Raw genomic sequence first — 27,773 nt, forward strand, 5'->3', positions numbered from 1 at the left:
AAACAACATTTTCCCATATGAACTTGCCCTGTGTGTGTGTGTTTAGTCGTTTAGTCGTGTCCGACTCTTCGTGACCCCATGGACCAGAGCACGCCAGGCCCTCCTGTCTTCTACTGCCTCCCGGAGTTGTGTCAGGTTCATGTTGGTTGCTTCGCAGACACTGTCCAGCCATCTCATCCTTGGTCGTCCCCTTCTCCTCTTGCCATCACACCTTCCTAACATCAAGGTTTTTTCCAAGGACTCTTTTCTTCTCATGAGATGGCCAAAGTACTGGAGCCTCAGCTTCAGGATCTGTCCTTCAAGTGAGCACTCAGGGTTGATTTCCTTTAGAACTGATAGGTTTGTTCTCCTTGCAGTCCAGGGGATTCTCAAGAGCCTCCTCCAGCACCACAATTCAAAGGCATCAATTCTTCGGCGGTCTGCTTTCTTTATGGTCCAGCTCTCACTTCCATACATCATGACAGGAAAAACCATAGCTTTGACTATTCGGACTTTTGTTGGCAAGGTGATGTCTCTGCTTTTCAAGATGCTGTCAAGATTTGTCATCGCTTTCCTCCCAAGAAGAAGGCGCCTTTTAATTTCAGGGCTGCTGTCTCCATCTGAAGTAATCATGGAGCCCAGGAAGATAAAATTTGACACTGCCTCCATATCTTCCCCTTCTATTTCCCAGGAGGTGATGGGACCAGTGGCCATGATCTTAGTTTTTTTGATGTTGAGTTTCAGACCGTTTTTTGCACTCTCCTCTTTCACTCTCATTACAAGGTTCTTTAATTCCTCCTCACTTTCTGCCATCAGAGTGGTATCATCTGCATATCGGAGGTTGTTGATATTTCTTCCGGCAATCTTAATTCCGGCTTGGGTTTCTTCCAGTCCAGCCTTCCGCATGATGTATTCTGCATATAAGTTAAATAAGCTGGGGGACAATATACAGCCTTGCCGTACTCCTTTCCCAATTTTGAACCACTCAGTTGTTCCATGACCAGTTCTAACTGTTGCTTCCTGTCCCACATATAGGTTTCTCAGGAGACAGATAAAGTGGTCAGGCACTCCCATTTCTTTAAGAACTTGCCGTAGTTTGCTGTGGTCCACACAGTCAAAGGCTTTCGCATAGTCAATGAAGCAGAAGTAGATATTTTTCTGGAACTCTCTGGCTTTCTCCATAATCCAGCGCAAGTTAGCAATTTGGTCTCGAGTTCCTCTGCCTCTTCGGAATCCAGCTTGTACTTCTGGGAGTTCTCGGTCCACATACTGCCCTATGTGGCAGTATGTGCCACATAGAACTTGCCCTAGGCTGAGATTTTCTGGAGATGTCATTTGCAGAGGAAATTGGCAGGTACATTGAATTGAACTGTTTACAGACAATGTGTTGCTATGAGAGAGCTATATTCTTGCTTTTAGCATGGGTTGGGAATAGCCATGTGCAAGTACAAACAGGCTTTTCAACCTGTACATAGTATGGTAAAGGTGAGATAATTTCCACACTCTAGCTAAGAATGAAATTGGGTCTGTCCCTTTCCTTCTACTTCTCCCTCCATCCCTCCATTCCTCCCCTGCCCCTCTCTGGAATAAGTGAGTGTGCAAATTCCTGAGAAAGAAGCATGGCTTCAGAGAAAGACCACCAGTTTTTTAATATAAGTTTTCAAAGTTTTGATATTATGACAGTTATGTGTTGTCATGTTGAGAATAGTTTGTTAGAACAGCAGAACACAAATAAGCCAGTCTTACATGTGATGAAAAATGAAACCAAATCCAGTCATACTGGGTTTTTGCTGCCTTTCTAAAAGGATAACTGAAAACAAAAGGAAACTGAAATGTTAGAGATTTATGATCCTCAACCAGAGACGCAGCCTCAGTCAGGGACTAGTATACACCTCTAGAGCAGCCTTTATATGCTTGGAACTGATAATACCACTGGTGACAGCATGCCTTCAATAAGCTAGTGGAGAGAAAAGGAGGCCTAAGCTCCAGATCAGAGTACTGCTTCTTCAGTGCCTTCCAATTTTCAGGGAATGGAAGGAACTCAGGGGGCTTCTGAGTACCAATGTATGAAGAGTCAAGTCCTCACAATTGTCAGAGCAAGCTATTTATCTGGAATTCTCCTTGGGTTGCCCTTGTCTGCCCTGCCTCAGACCAGAAGAGGAACACAGTGAGCTTCAAGACTGGGTAGGGACATGAAGACACTCTAATCACTAATAGAGATGGGCATGAACCACCAGTTCAGAAATTCATGCTACAGCAATTTGTCCTTTGGACAAACAGGTGTTCATCACTTTAAGGCCCCGCCTCCTCTGGTGGATGCCCACTCAGAGACAGCACCTGGAGGAGCTAGAGCAGGGAAGCCGGGGCACTGCCTCTGAGTGGGTGCCTGTTAGAGGAGACGGGGCTGGGAAGTGCTGAACACCAGTTCATCCAAAGGATGAACCAGCATGAACCATCAAACCGGAGGTTCATGCCCATCTTTAATCACTACACTTGGGTCTTTTTAAGGAGAAAGGCAGGGTAAATAAATAAATAAATAAATAAATAAATAAATAAATAAATAAATAAATAAATAAATAAATAAATAAATAAATAAATTTCTTATGAAAGTAACCACTTAACACAGACAAATTTAATCATTCTCCTCCCACTTTCCTCAGCAAGAAGAAGTTATCTGATATTGCTTTCTGCATGTTCTTAACCTAGCACTGAGTAATAAATGCAAAAAACTTAAATGATTCAGAAATATTTTCTTAAGGACTTCAGTGGATATAGCTTTGTTCAGGATTTCATCTAAAATGCACTCACTTGTAACATGCATATATTTCTTATATCCCTGTCTTCTCCCTTGGAGGTCCCAAGACAGCTTACAACATTGGCTTAAAAACAGGTTCAGCTCAAAAATAAAATAAAATATTAGAATACTAAAAAAAAAAAAAAACAACCAGAGTTCTATTGCTTGGGAGCAGCCACCAAGAAGGCCCTCACTATTGTCATTATCAAGTGTGAAGTTGTTGGGACATACAAAATAGTCTCTGCTGAGGATATTAAGAACCAAGTAGTCTCTTACAGGGAGACACAGGCCTCCAGATAGCCTGGAGCCAAACCACATAGGGCTTTATACATCATCACCAGCATTTTGAGCTGGGCCTGGAAATTAACCAGTAGCTAGTGAATGAATGAATGCGCATTCTCACTCTATGTTGTCATATATTGAAAGTTAACAGCTGATTTAATGCAGTGGAAACTTAAGGCCAGCTAAGCTTAAAGAGGAGTGATGCTAAAGAAAAAAGAATGAGGGGAGTGAAGACAGGAAAATAATGTTTGGTTAACGGATCACAATTTGTATTGAACATCGGGGGTCATTGTAATCAGTTTCTGCGCTTTTACCATCATCATAGATCATTTGGGTTATCAGGATATGCAGCTGAAACAGGAAGAAAAGAGGTGCAAGTGTAGCTGGCAGGCAGAAATTAGAGTGTATTAATCATGTCCAGTAGAAAGAACATTAAAAACTACTCCTTTGTCTTTGCGGTTGTGAGATAGATAAAAAGGACTTATTTCCCTTTTTGTGCCCTGTACAGTTCTAGTGTAGAAACTGGAAGGAATAACTCAAATGTTACTTTTTCTTATAGTTGAATGTTGGCTTTTTGTATATGCGAATAGGATTGCAAAGTTTGCTCATACTTTTCACGCAGTGGTTCCTTTTGTGAGCCCAGAACTATGTCATCTTTATTTATAGAACGTATGTAGTTTTGGAGGTCTTTATTACTTTGAGTTTGGCTTGATGTCACACATGCTGGTATTGTTAGCTGTTCTGACAGGTTGAGTATTGTAGAAGTTGTTCATTTTTAGAATGAGGACCTGCAGACAGTTAGTTCCGCCCATCTTCTTCCCATCAAATGCATGCCATTAACACCTTATTTCTGTATGTGTGAAGTACTATCATCTACATTCTCTCCTGTTTAATTATCTCATGGCTTATACATAGCGCTATGGATGTTTATTAAATTCTCTTACTGTGTTTCCACCTAGATTTTGTGCAAGGGTTTTATTTTTTTGTTTACTTTCTTTTTGTTTTAAGGCTTCATTGCTTACAGATTTGTTACATTTCTTATGCACTTTTCTTTGGACTTTTTTGACTTTGTGAAGATTTTTTTCATATGTACAGTTTGCTGATGCTGCAGCTTCATTTCTTTCATTTGTAGGATTTGGCTTTTTTGCTTTCAGTTTGAGTTACACATATAAGCTGTTGGGTATGTTAGAACTCAGTGTGGCTTGTGTGTGTCCTTCAGAACATGCAAATAGGTGTGTGGTCTCTTTGACATCCCTGTAGTAAATGCAGAGTATGAGCATCTAATTTATATTGCAGAGAATGAGTGCAAAGCTCCCTTACTGTCCTTGCAATCTTGTAACCAGCTTCTCATGCAAATCTGTTAGTAAGGTTAAGAATGAAGTAGAGAAGATTATAGCAGATAGTAGTCTGAAAACCCTAAGGCAGACTTTTTGGGGGAAGGCAAAGAGATGTGACTTAGTCATGTTCCTTTTAATATTCTAATATCTCTAAAACTTGAAGGCCACTTCATTCTTCCCCCCCCCCCCATGTTTAAACACTTTCTGCCATGTCTAGTTTTAAAAACAAACATTTTATTGCACACTCTATATATCATGCTAGTGTCTTTGTATCCATTCATTTGACCTAAGCTTCTCAGGCAAAATGTGCTCTCCTATTACTGGATCATTATGGTTCTTCAATATAGGATGACTAAGATACAGAACCTGTGCTTGTTGCTTTCCATCCTACTCATTAGACAGTATACTAATGTCCGGTGTATGCAAATATTCTGAACTTTATACTGCTTGCTAATGTACCTTTCAGATTTTCCCATCATTAAGAGATTAGATGATTAGCCAACATGGGTGGGTGTGTAGGTACAAATATAATTATGGAGGATGAGAAAGGACTACTGTGTGATTGTAACTTGATCTTTAGATACAGGCAATGGGTAAAGAGGAATCTGCTATTCTCAGTTACAAAAGGCTCAATAAAATCTTCTGCAATCTGCTACCTACACTTCCACCTTTAGTGAAATGATTCTAGAAAAGAGTATACATTTTAAATGCTATATTAGCACTTGGAAATATAGTCAAGGTCTTTTTTCTTCAGTCCTCATTTAAAGGACTACATTATCTTGGAGATTAGAAAATAGATTGCATATATTTTCCATTGATATTATAAATCATTTCTATTACAGAAGAATAGTAGAATCTCTGGGAAATTTCTGCTACAAGAATTATCTTGGCAGATCCACCAGTAGCCAAGTATGGAGACAAGAGTAGTACTTCTGGTACTTCTGTACCTTCTGAGTCATAGATTCCGAAACATTTTATTACAGCTACATCATATATTATATGGTTCTTACAATGATGTTGTAAAATGGTTTGTCCTGAAATAAATAGGGTAGTAATTTTTTATAAAGCCTTGTTAACTATGAGGCAAAGTCAGGTATTTGTTTACTTTGAAAATTTTCTGGTACTAACAATTAATGATAAAAAAAATAAACAGCCCAGCTTTCTAAATGATATGCTGCATTTTCATTTTATATTTTAGTAGGCTTTTATTTATTGAACTTTTTTTTACAGTGCATGGGAATTAGAAAATATTATTTATTCTTTTTCAGGAAGTTTGGCCACATTAATGGATGTCAGTAGCTCTAAATAAAAAGTCAACTATTTGCACGTAATTTTGAAATCAGATTTGCTTCGACATGGTGTGAATGTAATTTTACCAAGAAGCCATTATTACATTCTGGGCACTGTTAAACCAGACAAAGCAGAAATTGATACATAGTGTTGTCTTTGCAATCAGTTAGTTGCTCTTTTTCCTAATCACACAGCAGCTACTATTTGGACCAAGGACAGGCAGGATATAAATCAGCATATCCTGGTGTTTTGGAGCATAGCAACAAGGAACATCGGAACATGCCTTATACAAAGTCAGAGATTAGTATGTCTAGCATAGTATAATTAGCTCTAAGTAGCAGTAGCTCTCAAAGATTTCAGGCAGCATTTTTAAAAGAGAAATTTAGACAACTACCTGGCAGATATCCTTCGATTTGTATTCTTGCATTGAGCAGGGGGGTTTGGAGTCAATTGCCTTATAGGCCCCTTCCAACTTCATTATTCTATGATTCCTATCTCTAACTCAAACTCCTTGGTATTCCAGGGTGGCCTCTCATCCTTATACTAACTGAGCCTAGAGCCTACTTCACTTCAAAAATCAGACGTTATGTTCAAGGTGGTATGATTCTAACAAGGTTACTTGTTTTCTGACGTTTTAACAATAAAAACAATAAGAAACCTACTTATCTGTCCTAGATCAAACTCTTGAAATCAGAGAAGGTTGGGGAAAACAGTAGTAGTTTACATGGACTAGAATTTATGCCTGAATTCTAGTTCTGTTGCTAAAAATATGTTCATGGGTTGAGTATGTGTTGAGAAAAGACTCATACACTATTATAGGTCTACCTTCTTGAGTGACTGTTTTGCATCTGGTTCCACTTCATGGACCTCACCAGCCTATAAAGTCTGTCCATCTGAAACTTAAACAAAAAACATCAAAGGTAATATATAGAGAAATAAAGGAGCACAAAGGCGTTCTGTTAGGCTGCAGTGTATGGCAATGGCCCAGAAATGGAAGAATTAGACAATATCATACAGTACAGATATTGCTAAGGTATATGAGAAGAGGATGGTGAAATACAGTGCCATTTTAATGAGTCCATATGTGTAAGAAGGATGTGAAACTTTAGAGACAAACCTCTTTCATAAAACAAATGGGTCTGAATGATTAGTTGCAAAAGATTTCAGACCTTTTGCAAAAAAGCATCCTGAGCATTCAACATCCTGGTGGGTTGAAAAAATGATTGGAAACAGAGGTAAGCTGCAGGTATTGAAACATGCCTATAATGTTTAATTGGAGAGGATGAACTGACTTGTAAGGATGGTAGAATTTAGTGAACCTTAATCTTCAGACTTGAGAAATAATAATTGTTACTGATACTTATGGAATTTTAGGAAACTAAAATCCTTTTCACTGTCTAAATTTATCTTTCTGACATTAAGAGAAGGAAAAATATTGTACTAAAAAGGCCAGTTTAGTTCTGAAACCATAAGAAATCATTTGAGTGATATCTGATGTTTCACATCAGTTTGGATATTGAGTTGTATGCAGATCATTTGCTTGAGATGGCAAACCATCCTTAGGGCCAATATTTATCTTACATGAATTAGGCACTATATATTTCCAGGGATCTGCTATCATTCAGAAGCAAAACTTTTTAGAATAGGATTTCGTTGTCCTGATGGAAGATGACTATAATACATTTCCAAAGGGGAAAAAAAGTTACAATTCAAGGTCATTGAAAGCTTTAATATATTTTGTTGAGTCAGTAAAACTGATATCTTTATCTAAATGCATTGGTTTCAGTGGAACTGTCTCTCTCTTCTTAGTAGCCTAAGGACATAATGCAGCTGGTTGGATAACTGAATGGTTTAGTTATCTGACAGAGGTGGACAGTTCAATTCCTTACTGTGACTCCAACAAGTAGAGCCCACCAGTGTGGCCTTGGGCAACCTGCACAGTCCCAGGGCATCTCAAAAGAAGGGAATGGTTAACCATTTCAGTGTATTCTCTACCTGGAAGCCCTTAAAAAAGGATGCCATAAATCAGAATTGACTCAATGGGACATGATGATAGCTATTACTAAGGGCATAAAGAGTGAATCTCTGGAGTGTGTCTACCATTTTTTAAACAGAAATTTATCCAGAAATTTCTCCATCTCTCAGACCAAAATTATGCTGTAAATTATCTCATAGTTTTTTACTTCTGCAAGGATTTGCTCAGATATGAAATAAATTAGGATGTAATATAAGGTATGGCTTTCTCTAATACTGTATAAATGTAGTCATATATCCAAAACCTGTCATATTATAACAACCCCGATCTTGAAGTCAGAGAACTAGACCATGCCTGTAACTTAATAAAATATTATTTTTGAGACAAGCACTTTCATGAAGTTTTTCTGACATTTTAGAGTTGATATTCTAAGTTCTGTGGCATTGGAATTGAGAAATATGTATATAGTAGTAAACAGATACCAACTACTGCAAAGATATCTCACTATGATTCATCTGAAGGTCTGAGTATCTCTCCTGTAATACAGTATTATGTCTGAAATACATCAGGGGCTACGTAGAAGATAGGCAGGAATACGTTGTGAGGAATTTTGTTTAAGGTAATTGCTGCTGTTCAGTTTTTGATGTTGTCAATGAAGCATTGTGCTGGTCCCTGCAGAAACAGGATTTGTACTAATCAGAATCATGAAACATTCGAGCTTGTCTACACTATGTGTTTAGCAAAGATAACTGCTGAATTGAACCTGCAGCATCTCTACTGTGGTACAGTTGAAAAATGACTCTGAATTGACAAGTTAATGTTTTTTTTTTTTTTAATGTGAACTGGGCAAAGTTTGGTGTGCTTCAGAAATGGAACCAGCACCTTGTTAATGAATAGCAATTTGTTGTAGTGACTTACATAATTTCCCTTGCACGAGCATAAGTTGGTAGTAGAGTTTTGGCCAGTACTTTCCTTTTGCATCAACAAGGTTTGTGACCAGCTATAATAGTCTTAACGTATGAGGATGAAAAACAAGGTTAGATAAGTAGAAGACATTTTACAAAGTTGGAAGCCATGCCACAGATAATATCTTGCCATATTTGGATAAAGCTGCAGAAGTATCAAGTATGACAGTATCCCAAATAATCATTGCAATGGGCCAGATAGAGGGAAGTTCACCTTTATTGTATCTATGCCTTCAATAAAACCTGCCAGTCACAGACTACCAATTCAAAGGCTCAGCCGTGAAGTACTTTTTAAAAAATTTATGGCACCAACACAGAATATTTTAAGTAATTTTTCTTTGTTAAAATGTCTTTATTTTTGAAGCACTAAACACTCATTGTAACATAACAATGATATTAAAGCTTACCTTTATAGATCGGCCCAATAAGTTTCTGTGAGGATACACCAGTATATAAAAGACTGTTCGTTAGGGGTACATGTGTAAATGACTTTTTACACTAAGGTCATCTTAATATTCAAATATTGTTTTAAATATGAACCAAAAACATAGTGCATCAAAATTTGTAAGGATCTGCCCCCTGCTGGCCTAATATTCATTTGCTTGTAAACACCAAATTAAATTCAGGATTATGTGCAGCATTTGCAATGAATTCTCCTGAGAAAAGTCATCCAGATACCGTTGCTTTGCAGTCACCACTTATTTCAAAATTAATAGAAAGTGTTTTCTCGTACAGGTTATAACCTGAAGTATACTCAGGTACACTTTCAAACAAATTGAAATTAACAGTATCCCAGTATAAATAGATGTGTTTATGATTGAGATGCCAGCATATAAAACTCTCCCTCACTCTTAAAAAGCTAGTATATAGATACATCTTTTTTTAAGTCTTTTAGCATTCTTAAAGTGTTCCTCAGACTTGACATTTTGATTATTTCATTACTTGAATTTAATACACACCATAGGACAAATTGAACAAAATAAAAGCCAGCAGAGAAAGCTGAATATTGAGAAAGCACAAAGTGGCTTTCATTAAGCAAAACCATAATTCTGTAGCAACTCCATGACTTGACTTAAAAGGCATTCCCTTGCTCAACTGGGGTATGTTTTTGTTGTTGCACATGGTGGAAAATATGCCCTCCTATAAAAATAATAATGCCCTATGCCCAATCACCAGCATAAAAGAATGCTCTTCACATTGGCCCCCATGCTATCTAAAAACTGGCTCTAGAGAGTTGGCTACTCCTCCAGGTCAGGTTTTGAGGTGTCAGGTGGATTGCTGTGGAGAGAAGATTGCCCCTTCCTGACTCCACTGATGGAAACAGTCCAGTGTGCAGAATTACTATATTGGGCCTTGGGCAGTGATTAATAAATATATAGTGCATAGTGCTTTTGAGTGCTCAGAACACTTCTCTGGCATGTGAGCATAATGTAAGCACAGGCAGCTTGTGACCCTAGCATGAGAGTATTGCCCAGTGTGAAGGCACATCTCCTTGCTTGGTCCGGAAACCACACCTACTGTATGTACAAGAGCAGCTATAAGCATTATTTTCATCATATTTTAGATGGCTGGCTATGACTGAAAAGGTGGCTGGCAGGAGTCTCCCTGCTTGCTTGCTTGCTTGCTCGCTCGCTCGCTCGCTCCTAAAAAAAGAACCCAAGGTGGCATACATAATTTAAAACACAACATTAAAAACTAAAAACAATAAATTGTTCAAATATTTTAAAATAATTAAATAAATATTATATTTAAAGTGTTAGGTCAAAACATCACATCAGATTTTTTAAAAACCGCTTTTCAAACCATCCCATTTTAAAATGTTTCTTAGATAGCCAGTCAGGAAAAGCCTCCCTAGTGTCTGCACAATAAAGAAATGTGATTATAATTGTTCTGCTTTCTTTTTAAGTAGTTGTGACTTAAAATGTGCAATAACAGGTTTCATACATCCCAAGCTTCATTTTTGTGAAGGGCATCTAAGCCTCTGTATTCCTGTACAAGAGAGCACGCATGAGGGTTTGATCTTGGGCAAATATTAAAGATTTTATATTTTCAAACATTACATTCTAATGTTGTTTCTGCTGATTTGCTAAACTATTTCTTTTTATTTGCATCTAGGTGGAGAACAGACCAAAATACTATGGCAGAGAGTATGTATTGAAGTACTTGTAAAATTATACATTGTTTCCTAATGTGCAACTTTAAAGTTGATAATTCTTGATGGTTAACAAAGAGATTCCAAAACTTTTTTTCTTATTTTATATATAATTGTTTTTCCTCAAATGCCCGTATTCTTAGCTTGATAACACTTTGCCTTTCCAGATATCACTCAGAGCACAACATTTTGGGGCTCATTTTATAAGAGCAGTTGTAAATCTCTGGCTTTCTGTCATCTCCTTGTGCCTCCGCTGTTACATTGTGGCACTATGTAGTGTGAAGTCTTTTGTTAGCTCTTGCACAGGTGTTAAAAAAAAAACCAGTGCATTTTCTCTTGCTGTAATGGCTGCTATCTGCCCATATTAGAGGGATTTGTTTAATGGAATAGTCAAGCAACATGGTGCTGCAGAGATTGCAATCGTCAACTTTTGGAGTATACTATCCTTCTGCTTTGGATAGTACTTTAGATGTACTGTATCCACCTTTAGGATTCTTATGTCTTGATTCTTCCAAGATTTGTGCTAATAATTGGACAGGATGCTAAATCGGGCAGAATCTTACTGTGATCATGCTGTGGCTAATTGTGGCTAATTGACAAAGTGCCAAGGCATGTCACATGCCTGAATGCACAGTCAAGATGTAGCCTGGCCCCTCATGGTATTATCTGCAGTTAACCATAGGAAGTTACATATGTCTTACACAAACACCAATAGGATTCTGGCCATTACAAAACTAAAGGGGTCAGAAGTTTTTAAAATTTATATCAGATGTCAATGGTGATTTTCACTGAGCAAGGAAGGGAAATTTTACTCTTTTCTCCTCAACCAGCTGCCATCCTGATAAAAAAATATTTTCATTCCATGGTTAGCTAGCCTTACTTTAGCAACCAGGATCTCTTGATGCCAATCTGTAATTGTGCCCAGGTTCAGGTGTGTGATACAGTATTTTCCTTGCAGTCTGCAAACCTTCTTCTTTGTTTAATAATGGGTTCCTGTGGTTTACAGGATTTTTCTCGAAATGTTTGGCTTTCTTTTCTGCCAGGTTTCATGGGATTATTTCTCGTGAGCAAGCAGATGAATTGCTTGCTGGTGTAGAAGGAGCTTATATTCTCAGAGAGAGCCAGCGACAACCTGGTTGCTATACTCTAGCTCTCAGGTAAGCTCTGCCACTTATATTCTAATAAGTGTTTGTGTACCAAAGAAACCTTATGCTTATCCACATTGGCAATGCTGCTGTAATAAATATGTACAAAACAATATGTCTTTAAAATTATAGAAGGCAACAGACATCTGTTAGATATTGCAATACCACAGGCTATTTTTAAATTTTTTTTCAGACATCATAGTTACTTTTTTAACATAGTCATGCCATAAGTGAGTCAAGATGGGGAATTCTTACTCCAAAAATGAGTTAAAGATGGAGTTATTTAAAAGGTATCTTTCAGTGCATCATCGTGATTAAGTCATTGGGAATGTTACCTCTGAACTGAGCCATGTGTTTTTGAAAGTCATGTTCCTGCATTCCAAACACCAACCTTCCTTGACTGAATGCAGTTTCTATTATGTAATAGCTTTCATTGCCTTTAAAGTTGATAAGGAAGGTGTCATTCCTATATAGCACATAATTTGGGGAAAAAATTGTTCATATACTAAACTAGCAACTTTCTTCTTTTTTAATGCAGATTTGGCAATCAGACATTAAACTACAGGCTTTTTTATGATGGGAAGCACTTTGTAGGGGAGAAGAGGTTTGAATCAATCCATGATTTGGTAACGGATGGCTTGATAACACTGTACATAGAAACCAAGGCTTCTGAATATATTTCAAAAATGACAACAAATCCTATCTATGAACACATAGGATATGCCACTTTGCTTAGAGAAAAAGTGTCCCGGCGACTGAGTAAATCAAAAACTGAATCAAGGAAAGCTAGTGTCACAACATGTGAAGAAAATGCACCAGTTGAAAAGGTAAGGAGGTTAATTTTTGGGAAAATAAATCTGTATATATTACTTTATTTTTAAAAATAGATAATGCAAACCTAAAGTTTTAAAATATTTAAAAGTTTTGGAAAAAGTGATAGGGTTTGTATGTTGTCATTTGGGATGCTAATACACGTGCTACCACCGAGTTGGCCAATCCCTTAACATGGGGCCTGGAATGTCATGTTTGTCTGAAACAGAATATAGCCATGATCTTGATATTGTTATTGACAGAGCATTGACTGCTCACCAGATCTCAAGTTTGTTAGCCTTTAACTCAAAGTACAATTCTCTCTTTTTAATTTTTTCTTTTGGTGAAGGGATCTAAACCTGGGTTTTGCTTTTCTTTTCTTCTAACTATGCGTTTCACAATTAACAGAAGTAACAGGTGTATATAAACCAAATAAACAAGCAGTGGTTGACGTAATAGAATTTACTGAGAACTGCAGCTAAAATGAACTAGAATTGTAAAATACATCATAAAGGCATTTCTAAGAAATTGTATAAGCATTTTCTGGTGTCATTGAGCTGAAGCCAATGATAGTCTCCTATGTAGATTCAATGCGATTTTTTCAGCTTTAATTAACAGTAATTAATGAGTTCTGTTCATTTCAGTGGGGCCTGCTCCAGATGGGATTAACATTGGATTTAACCCTCTGATTGAAACATGATATATAAAAATCTTTTTATCATATGACATGTTTGCATCACAATCAAGAGTTAATGTTAATTTGAAAGTCCCACATCCCAAGAAGGAGAAGGACCTTACAAAGCTGGGATGAACCACGGCTTTGGATTTTGCTTCAGTATAATTCAAAATGTGGAAGCTTTTGTACCTAAAATGGAACTATCTAACAGGAAAGAAATCAACATGTTATATATCTGACAATCAGTTCCCTGTATTTTAAACCCTAGTTGATCGGTCCATCGTGTACACTGTTAAGCTGTGCATGAATGGTTTCATGCAACAATCTTCACAAGTTCCCCTGTTAAATATGTTGCCCCATTAACTTTACAGACAAGGACAAGAGAAGGAGAGACTACTTTCCTTTCCCTCTTCTCACTGCCACAACGGTCTTTCCAATAGACAATTGATGTTGTGAAAATTAAATGTATCAAACATGTTTGGGGGACATGTACCCTTATTCAGTCGGTGTAAATTTGCCTGCATATATCCCCATGTATTGGATATGGTTTATTACAACCCTTGCACGTACACCTTTTGTACCAATGGAGCATATCCAACAAGGCTTTTAGTATGTGGAGCTGGCATCCATGATACAATATGGTGTTAAATCCAGTCACAGCAACAAGACTAACAGTCAAGGCATGGCATTCCAGAAGTATTAGAATGGCACAGAATGAAATTTTAAAATTCAGAAGCGGGTTGAAATCCTGTTGCACAGTCCAGCATGTGCACTGGTGATGAAGTGATTTGCAGCAGCAAATCACTGCTGATTAAAGGTTTATTTTCTGGGTTTCTGGGTGCACATGACTTAGTTGCATTCTGGATGAAACCTGTGTACTCTAAAATCTCCTTTAATTAGCTGCTTTTAATCAGCAACTCTATCGTTCCCATTAGGATTTCAGCCAATAAATTCAATAAAAATCTAGTGATACAAACTCACAAAATACGTTAAAATCAATTGCATCTGATTGAAAATAGCCTGAAGTTGATGTAATGTATGTTTTAATCAAAGATATACATACCACATCCATCAACTATCATGATGTTCACTAGTCAGTAGACTTGGAGTACCATTGAAATTTTGAAGAAATATTTTTATCCCAAAGAAACATATGCTACTAGCTGAGAAGAAATTGCATTCCTGTTAAGACAGTGTCTGCAGATTTAAGACAAGCTATTCTAGTTTTCAACCTGGTCCTAAATTCAGTACAAGCTCATTCGGCCTGTAGAAATATTATCTAATTCTTAGAATGCATACATTGATGTGCAGAAGTAGAGTAGGGTTGCATGGTAGTGGTGGTTTTCAATGTCTGTATATGTGTACTCCCAGTCTTCAAATTGTGATCTGTTAAAACAGAACTAGATTAAAACATATACAGTACTTCTGAAATGTATATCTTAAGAAAGCTTGGTAACCAGATGTGTTTGGGGACAGTCAACCAAAGGCAATTTTCTAAACTTGTTCCTATTTATTTAAACAGTTCTTATGTATCTAGGCAAATATGCTGGAAAAATTGTAGTTGTTTATGGCACATATACAGTGTATCACAGAAATGAGTACACCACTCACATTTCATAAATATTTTAGTGCTGTATATCTTTTCATGTGACAACACTGAAGAAATGACACTTGGCTACAATGTAAAGCAGTGAGTATACAGTTTGTATAACAGTGTAAATGTGCTATCCCCTCAAAATAATGCAACACACAGCCATTTATGTCTAAACTGCTGGCAACAAAAGTGAGAAATAAATCTGCCAGTGAAGCTTCTATCCTGTGGTTGATTTCCTAAGCTTTGGAGTTAAGAACTGAGTAATACTTATTTACTCATTTTAAATGGCACTCCAGCCTGTTGTGCTGTGGAGCACATCCAAATATTGATTATAACATTTTGTCCATTCCGAGTTATTAAAAATGGTTCTGCAAGTTTTGAACCAGCCATGTTGCACAACCATGACTAAATTGCAGTAGTAGTACATGTGCTGCAATGTAATTTAAGGTTAAGCTTCTGAAATTACCTGTGGAACTGTTACAGAGAACGTGATAAATAATTTCCCATCACACCAACAATGATGCAGTAGCACATTCATTTCCTGTACAGATTCTTCCTCATTACATCATTACTGAAAAATAAAATGCTACTTTGTAGGTATAGATCTATATTTAGTCATCTTAGAGGCACAAGTCTATAGATATGCTTCAGTTGCTCACTTTGGTTTAAGATTTTAAGTCAGTTCTTCTAGGTGCACGAATAGATGTAATTTTCTTGAAGTAACTGAATACACAATAGTTTACACAAACAAAGGATTTGAGATTATATGATTAAAAGAAACCTAGAGGGTGCATTTGCATGTGTGGTGGTTGGAGTATGGAATTAACTAATTATAACTTATTATTATCACAGTTTTTCCAGTGGCTATGGTATAGATAGACTATGTTAGTAATTTAATGGCCAAAATCCTGTTTCACAGTCATGCAAAAGGTTAACTATTTTAAGCAAATTGCCATGATATTGTGATTAGCAAGTTAAGAAGGTGAGGGCTGGATAGAAGTGGTTTTAGGTGGATACACAGTTGGTTACAGTTTCGTACTTAGAGAATGCTTATCAGTAGCTCTTTCTTAAACCAGGAGAAGGTAACAAGTAGTGTACCATAAGGCTCAGTCCTGGGCCTGGTGCCCAGGACTGAGCCTTAATGACTTGGATGGGGGAGTAGAGGGAATACTTATCAGATTTGTGGATGATACAAAATTGGGTGGAATAGCTAATACCCTGGAATATAAGAACAAAATTCAAAAATATCTTGGTAGGCTTGAACACTGGGCTGAAAACAACAGAATGAAATTTAAAAGGGATAAGTGCAAAGTTCTACATCTAAGACACTTGACTCAGTAGTACTTCAAGTGAGAAGGATCTTGGAATTGTTGTAGATCAAAAGCTGAATATGAGCCAGTAGTGTGATGTGGCTGCAAAAGAGGCAAATGCAATTTTAGAATTCATTAACAGAAGTATAGTCTCCAAATCCCATGAGGTACGAGTTCCCCTGTATTCAGCACTGGTTAGGCCTCAATCTAGAGTATTGTGTCCATCACAGTACTTGATGCCACACTTGAAGAAGGATTCCAACAAACTGGAGCAAGTTCAGAGGAGGACAACAAGGATGATCAGGGACTGGAAACCAAGCCCTCTAAATAAATACTGAAAAAACTGGGCATGTTTAGCCCTGAGAAAAGAAGACTGAGGGGGATGTGATAACACTTTTCAATTACTTGAAAGGTAGTCAAATAGAGGAGGGACAGGATCTGTTCTCAGTCATCCCAGAGTGCAGAACGCACAGTAATGGACCAACCTACAGGAAGCCAGATTTTAGCTGAATATTAGGGAAAAAATCTTAACTTAGAGCAATACAACAATGGAACCAATTACTTAAGGATATGGTGAGCACTCCAGCGCTGGAGGTGTTCAAGAGAAGATTGGACAACCATCTGTCAGATCTGCTTTGATTTGGATTCCTGCATTGAGCAGTGGATTGGATTGGATGACTTCATGGTCCCCTTCCAACTCAATTATTCTATGGTTCTATGAAATGTTAAGAAACTCTCCATAGATATTATCTCCTGCACACTGAGTTTCATGGCACACACAGCTGCAATCTTCAGTCAATGAAGAATAACTTAATTCTGTATTGGAACGGTAACTTGTAGTTTGTTTTATAGCAACGAGCATTTAGTCTCTTTAAATGATGGGAAAGGAGTATCACATGGTTTAGGCACAGGCTTGCACTGTTCTTCCTCAGGAGTAGTTTTAGAAGGGGTAGTCATTTTAGTCTGTGCTAGCATATCAGGCAAAAATAAAAGAACGTTTAAAAATGAAGAAGAAGAAGAAGAAGAAGAAGAAGAAGAAGAAGAAGAAGAAGAAGAAGAAGAAGAAGAAGAAGAAGAAGAAGAAGAAGAAGAAGAAGAAGAAGAAGAAGAAGAAGAAGAAGAAGAAGAAAACGTTGTGGCACCTTAAAAACTAAATGTATAAATATTTGCCATGTAGTCCCACTTTTATGTCTGAGGAAGTGGGCTTGTCCACAAAACCACACATTTTGTCTTCTTTTTAAAAATTTTGTTTTTTACTGTCCTTCCTGATACTGAATGAAATATATGCAACAGAGTTTTAGGTAATTAAGAGGTAACCAGTTTTATGAATGTAAGGAAAGCAAGGAGTTGTGTTTACATTTTAACAATAGCCATAATTAACTTATTTTCTGGGACACTGAATTATTCATTCATTTATTAATTCATTCATTTGATTTATAGACCACCTTATTAGTGCAAGCACTACTCCAGGCTGTTTACAGATTAAAAATTAAAATCCTCACAATGCCACATAACCTGTGGTGAAAAACAATACTGAAATATGCAACAGGAATTAAATCATGAATACAAATAATTCCACAAAATCAAAAAATTGTACATTTTTTAAAACTTACTGTCTTAAAACTAACATGCTAAGCTCTGATATATGTTTTGAATTTAGTTTCATTTGGCTTTGCATGTATTTTTCCTATGACTTCATTTGTTCATATTTTCAAAATGAGTATTTCAATAGCTTCCAATGAATGAATATTAAATAATTATCCATCACAACTACATTGTAATCCTTCCCTCACTTTACACCATGCTAAATATTTCTCAACTGCAATATTTTATGTGGTTAAGGATACATGCAATGATTATAAGCAGAAATAAAAGCAATTTGTGTTTGTTTAGATCCCAATTTCTCTTCTGTGAATAGGATAAATTCACATTCATTTCATGGGTTTTTCTGCTTGCCAGTTAACTCTGGAACTCCCTGAGCATTCTAAATCTCTTTTCTTGGGTGAGAGGATTTATCTCTGGGGAAGAGAGCTGCAGATGGAGGGAACATTGGCAGAAATCACACATTGTGAACAGAAGAGGAACTAAGAATCAAAGTCATTATGGTTAGAATTGTGTTTGGTCCTAAACTAAGGGTATAAATGTTTAATATTAAACCTTAGGTAAAATCCTGTTGGTTAGTATAAGAGAATTCACCATTTTATTCTGTTCCTAGCAAACAAGGAAAGGATCCCTGCAACAATTCTCAGAATTGACTTGGTGCATGTGTGCACCCTGAGAATCCCATTAGGGGACTTCTTATTCGCTGGTTAGGAATGGATTGAAAATTACAATTTTTCTTATGCTAAATAACAAAATTTCAGCCATTATGTATAGTCCTACTGAAGTCAGCCATATGGACTCAGTTGCCACTGATGGGCACAGAAGCACATGTATGCATGGCAATAGATGCTTATCTTATTATTTCCTATTGAATTTCATGTGCAGTCCTTTATGCTCCTTCATTCTGTTGCCTAGGGATCCCAATCTACCTAGCCACCTGCATGGGATTTTTTTTTCTTTTTGTAAATGAAACAAACTGTGAAAAACAATTTGAAAATATAATATTTGAGTTGCAGGTCTTATAAAATCATGTAATTAAAAGCACTGGGATTTTTTAAAAAATTAATTCCCAGTGGTGTGTACAAACTAGTTTATAAAATAAACTTTAAAGTTTATAAATATAGGGGTGGTTTGTTCTTGAAAATACATGTGTCAAACACTAGGTGGCAGGTGTACATAAGAATTTTGGTACATTGAAATTCTAACATTCGCAATTTGTTGCAAATGAGGTTACAAATTAATATCCTCTTTTTTTGTAATGTTGAAACATGAGGATAAATATGTATGTGACTATTTTCTGACCCAGCAGTGTATGGAAGGTGAGATTAGATGCATGACTAAAAGTTTTCAAAGTTAGCACTATTTCCTTTTGATATGTTTTACTATGTACATAAATTATTTGAATAGCAGGCTGTGTTTTAAAATGGCAGCCTTAATGTACAGTTGCTAAGATAGAAGCATAGGTTGTCCTATTTACTAATTCAGTGAAAGAGACCAAAACAACAATATTAACGTTTGTTTTTAATATTCTACCTGAAAGTGGCCAAATTTATAGCAACAGTATGCTAGCAGTCTAACTTAGTTGTAGGGCAGAGGTGAGCCATGTGTGGTTGTCCACAAAGTGTTGAACTGTAATTGCCATCAGCCTAAACCAGCACAGCTAATGGTTCAAAGTGATGGGGAACCAGCATCTGAAAGGCCACCAGATTCACACTCTAGGCTGTTGTACTATGGCCTGATGAAGCCTCCTGTGTCATATTGTCTGTGAAGTCCAATTCAGTGTCTCTTTACCTAGCATCAAAACAGATCTAGATCTGTTCAGTGTGGCCTTAGTCTCAGGTAAACATTTGTGGGATTTCGAGCTTAGAAGCATTTCCAGCATAGCATTTAGCAAACATGAGTGAATCTGTGTTAATGCCCTCAAGTAAAAGCTTAATTTGTCATATAGATATAGTTTGTTCTGTAAAGTGAGCTTGGTTTCCTAGAAAGCTACCGTTTATGTGATTCCTTCTCTGAGCAGGCTGGACCAATGACCAGATTCCTAGCATAGATCCTCAATCATTGTGTGACTTGGCATGAGAAATTGCCCTTAACAGTGTACCAGACATCCTCCAGTTATTAACCTGGCCCTTAGCACCTCTCAGTAGCTAAATGTAAAAGCAAGGTCCTGTAAGCAATCAAATTCACTATTGTCAGACCCACCAACCTACTGCATCTTGCCTTCTTTAATTTTGCTTTTGCTGCCCCCTCCCCTCCCCCTGCAACAATTTTTGAGTCTGAAAGCTGTCAGCCTTCTAAGCCCATCCGCCAACCTACCTGTTGCCAGGCTTTTGCTTGGTTACCTTGCACGTTTTAGGATCCAGTCATGTTTTGCTGTTTATCCATAAAACCTTTGGCTTTCTCCAGCATCATCTCTAAACCTCAAGTTACATTTCCTGTCCACATAGGGAGATAATTCTAGAAGATTTGTTTTGTTTTTTTTTCAATTGAATCTTGGTTTTCCTACTTTGTTAGTCTAGACAGAAGATACTGGAGCACCAGGTACCATTCAGTTAATGTTCTATGTGAGCTGGAACACCAGTTTGTATTTTTAAACTGGATTTTTCATTGACTGACCTTAGATGACAAAGACTGAGATAGTGCTATGCCTTCCTGCCTGTTTAGAATTGAATAATATACCTTATCAACTGTCTTCTATGCTTAGGATAATTTTAAAATACATATGTATATTGTTACAAGTTTCTTCACATCAGGCCAAATTACCGTAGCTTGTGAAATAGTTCATGCAGGCTTTATTTATTATGTGCATCTCCTTTTAGGGAAATTCCTCCAGTCTACCAACAATGATATGAGGAAAGGCATAACTGTTACAATTTTACAAAAGAAGGACTTGATATAGAAAAGATGTGACATTACAGAGGCAAGCAGAGATTTAAAGGAGAAGTACTGAGTATAATTCAGACATTTGTGGGATCTGTTTCCTGCTTTAAAATGGTTGCAACTGATTTCAGACAACACAGCCTACCAAAAATGTTGACAATGCATTTTTGCCAGTCTGTCATCAACAGTATGATTTTTTTTTCATATGCTATATTTGGCAAACTTCAATGTGGCTTTATTTCTTCAGTAGTGTAAACATCCCAAAAAGATACAGGGAGATGATTTGAAAATGAATCAGAAGTTTGGACTTCTATAAAAGCTTAAGATAACATCAAGTCTGTGGAATTTTTTCAGTAGGTAAAGGAAAGAAATGCCTTGTGGCCAGCATACATCAGTTGATTTGTTTTTGCTCAAACTCACTCTCCAAGAACAGCTTGCAGCTAAATCGTCTGGATAAGTGGTCCATTAGATGCCAGTGTAGATACTCTTTGAGATCTGTTTAAGAACAATTAATTATTTCCTGTATGACCTTAACTAGACACATTCATATAATGTCCATGTGTGTTGTTTTCAGTATAAAAAGCATGACTGCTCTTTAGTGTACTCTTTGACCTCTCCCTTGCAATGCCTGGGATTTCCCTGGGTGGACTTTCCCCTGTTCTTCTGCTTTGGATAAACTATATTTTATTTTCCTTTTCTATTCTGATGTCACTAAATCTTTTTTTTTTCTTTTAAAAGAATGGCATATAGTCATGGTTAGCTGAATGAGCTGTGAAGTCCCTAGCCAGTTTATGAAGTTCCTAGCTGAGTGCTTTATAGTGACTGGAGAGCTATAGCTGAGGAAAGCAACTCATAGTTCAACCATGAAACTTATTAGGTGATCTTGGTCTCAATCACCATCTCGGGTGAGCCACCCTGGGCTCTGTGGAGGGAAGGTGGATTTATGAAGAGAAGAAAAGAAAAAGTTTCACCTCAGCTGTGAACTGGATATTTGCCCTTGATCTACCTGCCATCTCTCACACAGAGCTCAGCCCATAATTGTCTGCCTGATTTGGCTGGTCTAATATATTTTTCTGCCTGAGCTGAAAGATGAAGCGCTCCTTTCAGTTCCATGTACAGAACTCAACCAAAGTGATAGCTGAATCCGAGTTTACTAGAGGGGGTAGGGTAAACTCATCCACTGTGCCTGAGGACAGCAAGCAAGGGACTGCTACCCAGCCCACTGTCTTCCGGCACTTTATGATTGTTCCATTTTGTCTGCTGCCTAAGTCAGCTATCTCTCTCTGTCTGGTAGTAGGACAGGCCCTGCTACTGAACTGAATTTCCTCAGCCAGCATCGCCATGTGGATTCTGGAAACTGTAATTTAAAAAGTAACTTGCCGAGTTTTGCAAAGTGCTTTGAACACTGTAGTGTTGCATAATCTTCGTCCTTGCTGTCATGCCCAGAAATAGGTGCATCTCAAAGCCTGTCTTTCAGTATAGGCTGAATTCCTGTTGCTTAGTATAGCAAGTTGTAGCTAGAGTACGTCCATTAAATCAGTGGAGATTTGGTAAATCAACTCTTCTGTACCTTCCATTGATTCAGTTACCTACTCTAGTTGTAGCTTCCTAAGTTAAGCGATAGGATTTCAGCTGTAGTACTTTAAAGAGTATACTTGATCCAGCACTGAAAAGGTGTTATAACTACAGTATTGTTTTATGGCATGGCTGAATGTATCAATTAAGAGAAAATTAAGTCACTCTCCTCTCCCTACTCTTCTCCACAAGCCCAGGTTCTTTAGCCTATCTTATGACATAGTCCCATTGAAAGTGATTATTTTCCCAGCTGGCCTGGAAAACTACAACATAGAAAGAATTGCAAGAGAGAATGGTTTGAATTGTGACAGTGAGTTAACATCTGCTTTCTTTCATTCGCCTCCTCTCATAGTGCCTGCTTACTTGCTTTCACAAGGCTTACGGTTTAACAGTATTGATGTATAGTAAGAGACTGGGGACAACTACATCTATCAACAATCAAGCTAATTTTAAACACTTTTAGAGGGAAGCAAAACCATAACTTCCCATTGATTATTTTGATTTAATATATTTTCTGAATTCCATCTGTTCTCCCATGTATTTTGTAAATACAATGCAAGCTAAGTGCCCCTACAATCAAACTAACAATGTTACCATCAATGTGGTATAGCATCAGAGTTTAGAGTAGGTGAAGCCATGTGAATTAATGAGCTAGCCTGGCCTAGTTTAGTACTGGAAGTAATATTGCCTTTCTTTGAAGTATTTTTAAACCATAATGTCTTGGGGTATGGTTTGTAAGTGGTGATAAATTAAATGACAATGAACCATAATTTTATTCATTAGCACACAAAAATCAGTGATGACTGAAATGACAATAATGTTGAGTCTTGTGTGAAGTGTATAAGCAAACATAGACACCTAAAGTGTTGCAAGCAAGTGATTGGTTTTCAAGCAATAAAGGAATGGTTTATAAATAACATTTCACTGTCAATTATATATGAGTATATTTGATCATGGCAAGACATTCTGCAATTCAACATAGTTATTAGTGCTGACTGCTAATATCTACAGTGGTATTCATCATGTCAGTATCCCCCAAGGGGATTAATGATGGCTGTATACCACCGGTAGGCTAATTATGCCGCTAAAGAAGCTATGTATAAAAAAAAGCCAAGAACTAGAATCCAATATATAATTAGCTGTATGTAAGTTCCATTCATTTCTGTGGGATTAAAACATATATTGCTGTACAGTGGTCTCCAGATTTAGTTTGGATTTTGGAACGATGTTTTAAAAAGATTCAGACTACACAACTGAGACTACTGGCAGTCAGGCATTTATGTTCAAATATGCCTCTTCCTTCCCCATCTCTGGAATGGTAAACAACTTGCTTGCTGGTATCTCCCTCTTTCCCTCTTGGAGTCAAATTATATGTTATAAGAAACATATATTTCCCGTTATTACAGTGCTAGCACTTGTAAATGAACTTCATGTTTACCTCTCAGTGACCAAAACTGTAGCATGAAAATTAGTAGCTCATAAAGGGATAAATATTTATAGGAGCTTTGCTTTAAATTATTTGCTAAGTATCTTGTCTAGTTTGGCCATCATTTTCTTTAGCAAAATTGTAATGACACAGAGTGAAACATCCCAAGGAGGACTTTAAAATTCAATTCCACACTGAGTTGCCCAGTCCATTTTAGGCTTACTTGAAACACTGCACTGAACAGTATTTTGTGCGCATGAAAGAATATTTACAAGAGAGAGAGAGAGAGAGAGAGAGAGAGAGAAGGATTATAGATTACCTGAGTATGTGTTTGTCTGGATGAGCGGAAAGAGTAAGAAGTGTGTGGAAAAGGAGAGAGGGGAGGGGGAAAAAGAGAATGAGTGGCTAGGTGAAGATTAAAGGGGAGAAAGGGGGGCACAGGAAAATAAGGGTTATGACAGAAGGACAAGGAGTTTCGTCACCCACTTTTGGCTTTGGCTTCATGTACCGCCAGTCCTATGAACTGCTGAATGCATCCTTCAGCATACAAGGATTCTTCACCCCTATTGTCAGGATCACTCTGACAGATCAAAGTGCATTATGCTACTGCTTTTGTGAGGAATTCTGTTTTTATAGTTCCTTCCCTATCAAACCCTATATTATACAAACAGATGTGTAAGGATGGGCTACAGAGTGCTAACATTCATTTCTTCTTCTTTTTTAATAAAATACTGGAAAATACCACATATTTTCCAGCTGTATATGTAAAATAGTGGAACACATTTATTGTTGTAGTACACAGTAAAAACAGGATATTCAGGTACCTGCCTTTTTGTGAAAACAAATTGGCTTAGAAGGAACTAATTAGTTGAAGTGATGAATATTTTTAAATACTCATTTTTGTTTTTATCAAACTCATTGCTAAACTGACATGTGTTCCTGTGAAATATACTATGTTCTCTTCCCTCTAAAATGTAACAGGTTAGATGCACTGAAATCTGAGTGGAGTGGTCTCATGTGGTTAGAGAAAAGGCATATTTGTTTCAGAAAAGAGGCTGTATATTTCATGAGCTATTTGCATGTCATTACTCCCACCATTATTACATTCATAACGATCATTTTTTAACTGGAAAATGCAAACTAACAAATATTGAATAAATTTCATCATAGCCCATTTGAAAGCATGAAATGTCTGGGATATTCATGGATAACCCAGGTTTATCTTTTTGTTTTGGTGAGCTCTCCATTCATTGTGCTTTCAAGGGCTGTTTTGGATTCTTAATTTAATTTTTCACTTTAATTTAATAGATGACAAAAGCCATTATGAAATTAGGGCTGGCAAGTGAAGAGAAATCTGTCCAAAAGGCTGACAGGTTCTTATACTTTAAAGGGAAGGGGGAGAGTAGAGGGTGGCAAACCTGTCTGAGAGGATTTGCATCCCATACTCAGATACAAATTCACACAATAATCAGTGCCCTAAATCTTTGTTTCATTACTTTTCATCCTCATGACTATTATTCTATGGCAGTACAATATGAGCCTTTGAATGAATAGGGCCCTACTAGTGCTCCTTTACATAACATACTTTCATTTTACTGCTAGTCAGTGTTCCTCTATATAACATGGGCATGTCACACTGATTTTCTTCCTTAATTGTTCTCACAGAAAGCAGTCAGTCAAGTCAGTTATCCTCTTAAAACAGCAGCTGAAAGCCAGACAGCAATATAACCTGGTTCGAAGTCCATTGAAGTCAACTGATAGGTTCCTTTTAATTTCAATGGGCATTGTGTCAAGTCTTGAAAACATTTTCTCTTTAGACTTCTTACAGGCAAGCTTACCAAACTTTCCTGTATAGCAGCTGCATTGCTTTTAAAAAATTTCCTTTTAGCCAATAAAATACAGACCTTGTGAATAAGCTGGGTCTTTGCCAGACCAATCAAATTGGTTTGTCTTAGGGTAATATGTAAATTGGTACAGTTCAAAGAAGCCCAGTGTGATGAGAGTAGAAAAGAGGTGGTTTAGGCAGATTCAACCTGAAAGGCACTCAACTGATTGAAACTAGTGTTAGAGCAAGCCAGTGTGTTCTGCCACCAAATGTTGCAGTGCATTCTTCATCCAAGAAGTATTCTGGCCAGCCTGACTCTCAAATCAGGAAATCCCCTTCCTCTCTTCACTCCTGTGTTCCATTTTTCTTTCTACACATTTATTTATATTCTCTGGCAATGGAAGAGGATCAATCTTCAACAGATTTGGGGGGGGGGGGGGTTGATGGCAATATACATCTGTAAACGTCAGGGTTGCTGTACTGATACCTCCATCTTGTTTCTCAATAGTAAAAATTTGGCTACAATCTTCACATCCCTTACCATCTGAGTTCCTTATTTAGAAAGAGTGATGACAATAATCAAGTAGGATATTTTGGACAGCAGATGTCATTTTCAGTTCCCTTCTCTGCTTCATGGGTCTCTCCTTGAATGAGTCAGAGAGGTTTTATGCTAATTTGTCAAGTTGTTTTTATTTAGGACTAGTAAATTGCAACAGACATTAAATGAGACTATTCATTAACTATTATTAACCGTTCTATATACGCATTAACAATATTCAATTTTAATAAATTTTATTAAAAGTTTAAGAAGACAAGCATATACATTCAGATTGTTCAATTTAGCTGATTTTCCTCCAATCTTTATTACTTAAAATGTTGAGGTGAACACATAATAACCTGCATTTGCCCTCTTGGATCTGAAGTTTCCTGGTTCGATTAAACTGTGAGGTAAGTAGACAGTGATGCTTCTGTTTTAAGGCTAGCAGGGGTTTGGCAGAGTGGCCTCATATGAATTGTGCTTAGGCTCTAATCCACCTTGTTATTTGAAAGTCCATATTATCATTGTTAGACAATCTGAAATCATCTTGCAATTGGCAAAGACTTTTGTAGTTTGCTTAGATATCTGTCTTCTACTTCTATTGTACTTTCTTTTCTTTTCTTTGGCTTTCACTTCTTATGACTTCATTAACCTACTGCTAAGTGTATATTCTTGGGTCGATGGTTCCAGTTCTTTCCCTTTTATAGACCACATTTTAAACAGTTTCATTCCTGCTTATCTGTTCTGTTTGTATAGTCTTTTCCGTTTCACACACAGCCAAACTTGAGATATTCTGGTGACATCATGATGGAGCTCAGGAAATTGGTCTGGCAGAAAAAAAAGGCCTGGTTAAGAGTTTTAAAATTATAGTCTATAGCAAATTACAGTCTATAGCTGCTGAGATTCAACCAGCAACTGTTGAAGAGGCAAATATTTCAAAACAAAGTTTCCATGTAATTAGGAGCCTTTGTGGTTTATTGGAAACAAGTAGCATAGATGTCTGTAATACTGTACAAAGTTATATATGAGTAACCTGTTGAAAAAAATCTTGTGACTTAAAAGTCTTTGTCTTGTTAGTTACTTTTGAGAATTTTTCCCTTGTTATTTTGCTGTTCTATGATCAATGCTTTGAAGATTCTTTTTTTCAAATTCTACATGCCTTTTGTCTGATGCTGTACATCTATCAAAGCCTATTGATGTTGTGCTTCACAGTAGCCACAGGGAAAAACTTGTCCTTTCTCCATCAGATCCCTTTACTTTTTCACAGCAGAAGGTTTTTCTCCCAAATGTCTGTGAAGAGACATTGGACTGTGAAACTCCTTTCTGTACATTTGATAGGACAAGGCTGACATAAAAAAAGGATTAACTCCTGACACAGAATAGAAGAAAGAGCCAAAAAACCTGAATATTCTTTTCTGGTCAGAGGTTCTATTCCAAACATGGGTGAAGAGCATTAGCAAAGGCTACACAAAGGATTGTACTGCCTGAAATGAAAGACAAGGTGATTTTCACGTCACCATTTCCTATACCAAAATCCATCAGTCTGGTAATGGATCTTGATTCAACACTGACTGACAGGGATGATAAAAGGTTTTCTGCTGACCCTACAATTGCACTG

At 37.1% G+C, this 27,773-nt stretch overlaps 1 protein-coding gene and 1 long non-coding RNA gene across 2 annotated transcripts in view; one reads left to right on the forward strand and one right to left on the reverse strand.

Moving 5' to 3' along the window:
* Positions 1-27,773, forward strand: part of CHN2 (chimerin 2) — a 147,333-nt gene that overhangs the window by 60,767 nt on the left and 58,793 nt on the right. The window contains exons 4-6 of the mRNA XM_020780416.3: positions 10,738-10,769; positions 11,818-11,931; positions 12,458-12,746. Coding sequence (XP_020636075.1) covers positions 10,738-10,769; positions 11,818-11,931; positions 12,458-12,746 — 435 coding nt within the window. The remainder of the gene's footprint in view (positions 1-10,737; positions 10,770-11,817; positions 11,932-12,457; positions 12,747-27,773) is intronic.
* The window catches only part of LOC144583461 (uncharacterized), a 42,902-nt gene continuing 28,182 nt past the window's right edge, over positions 13,054-27,773 (reverse strand). The window contains exon 3 of the long non-coding RNA XR_013537229.1: positions 13,054-26,982. This is a non-coding gene — a long non-coding RNA (uncharacterized LOC144583461). The remainder of the gene's footprint in view (positions 26,983-27,773) is intronic.

Source organism: Pogona vitticeps, chromosome 6 (genome assembly GCF_051106095.1).
Source record: "Pogona vitticeps strain Pit_001003342236 chromosome 6, PviZW2.1, whole genome shotgun sequence".
NCBI classification, from domain to species: Eukaryota; Metazoa; Chordata; class Lepidosauria; order Squamata; family Agamidae; genus Pogona; species Pogona vitticeps.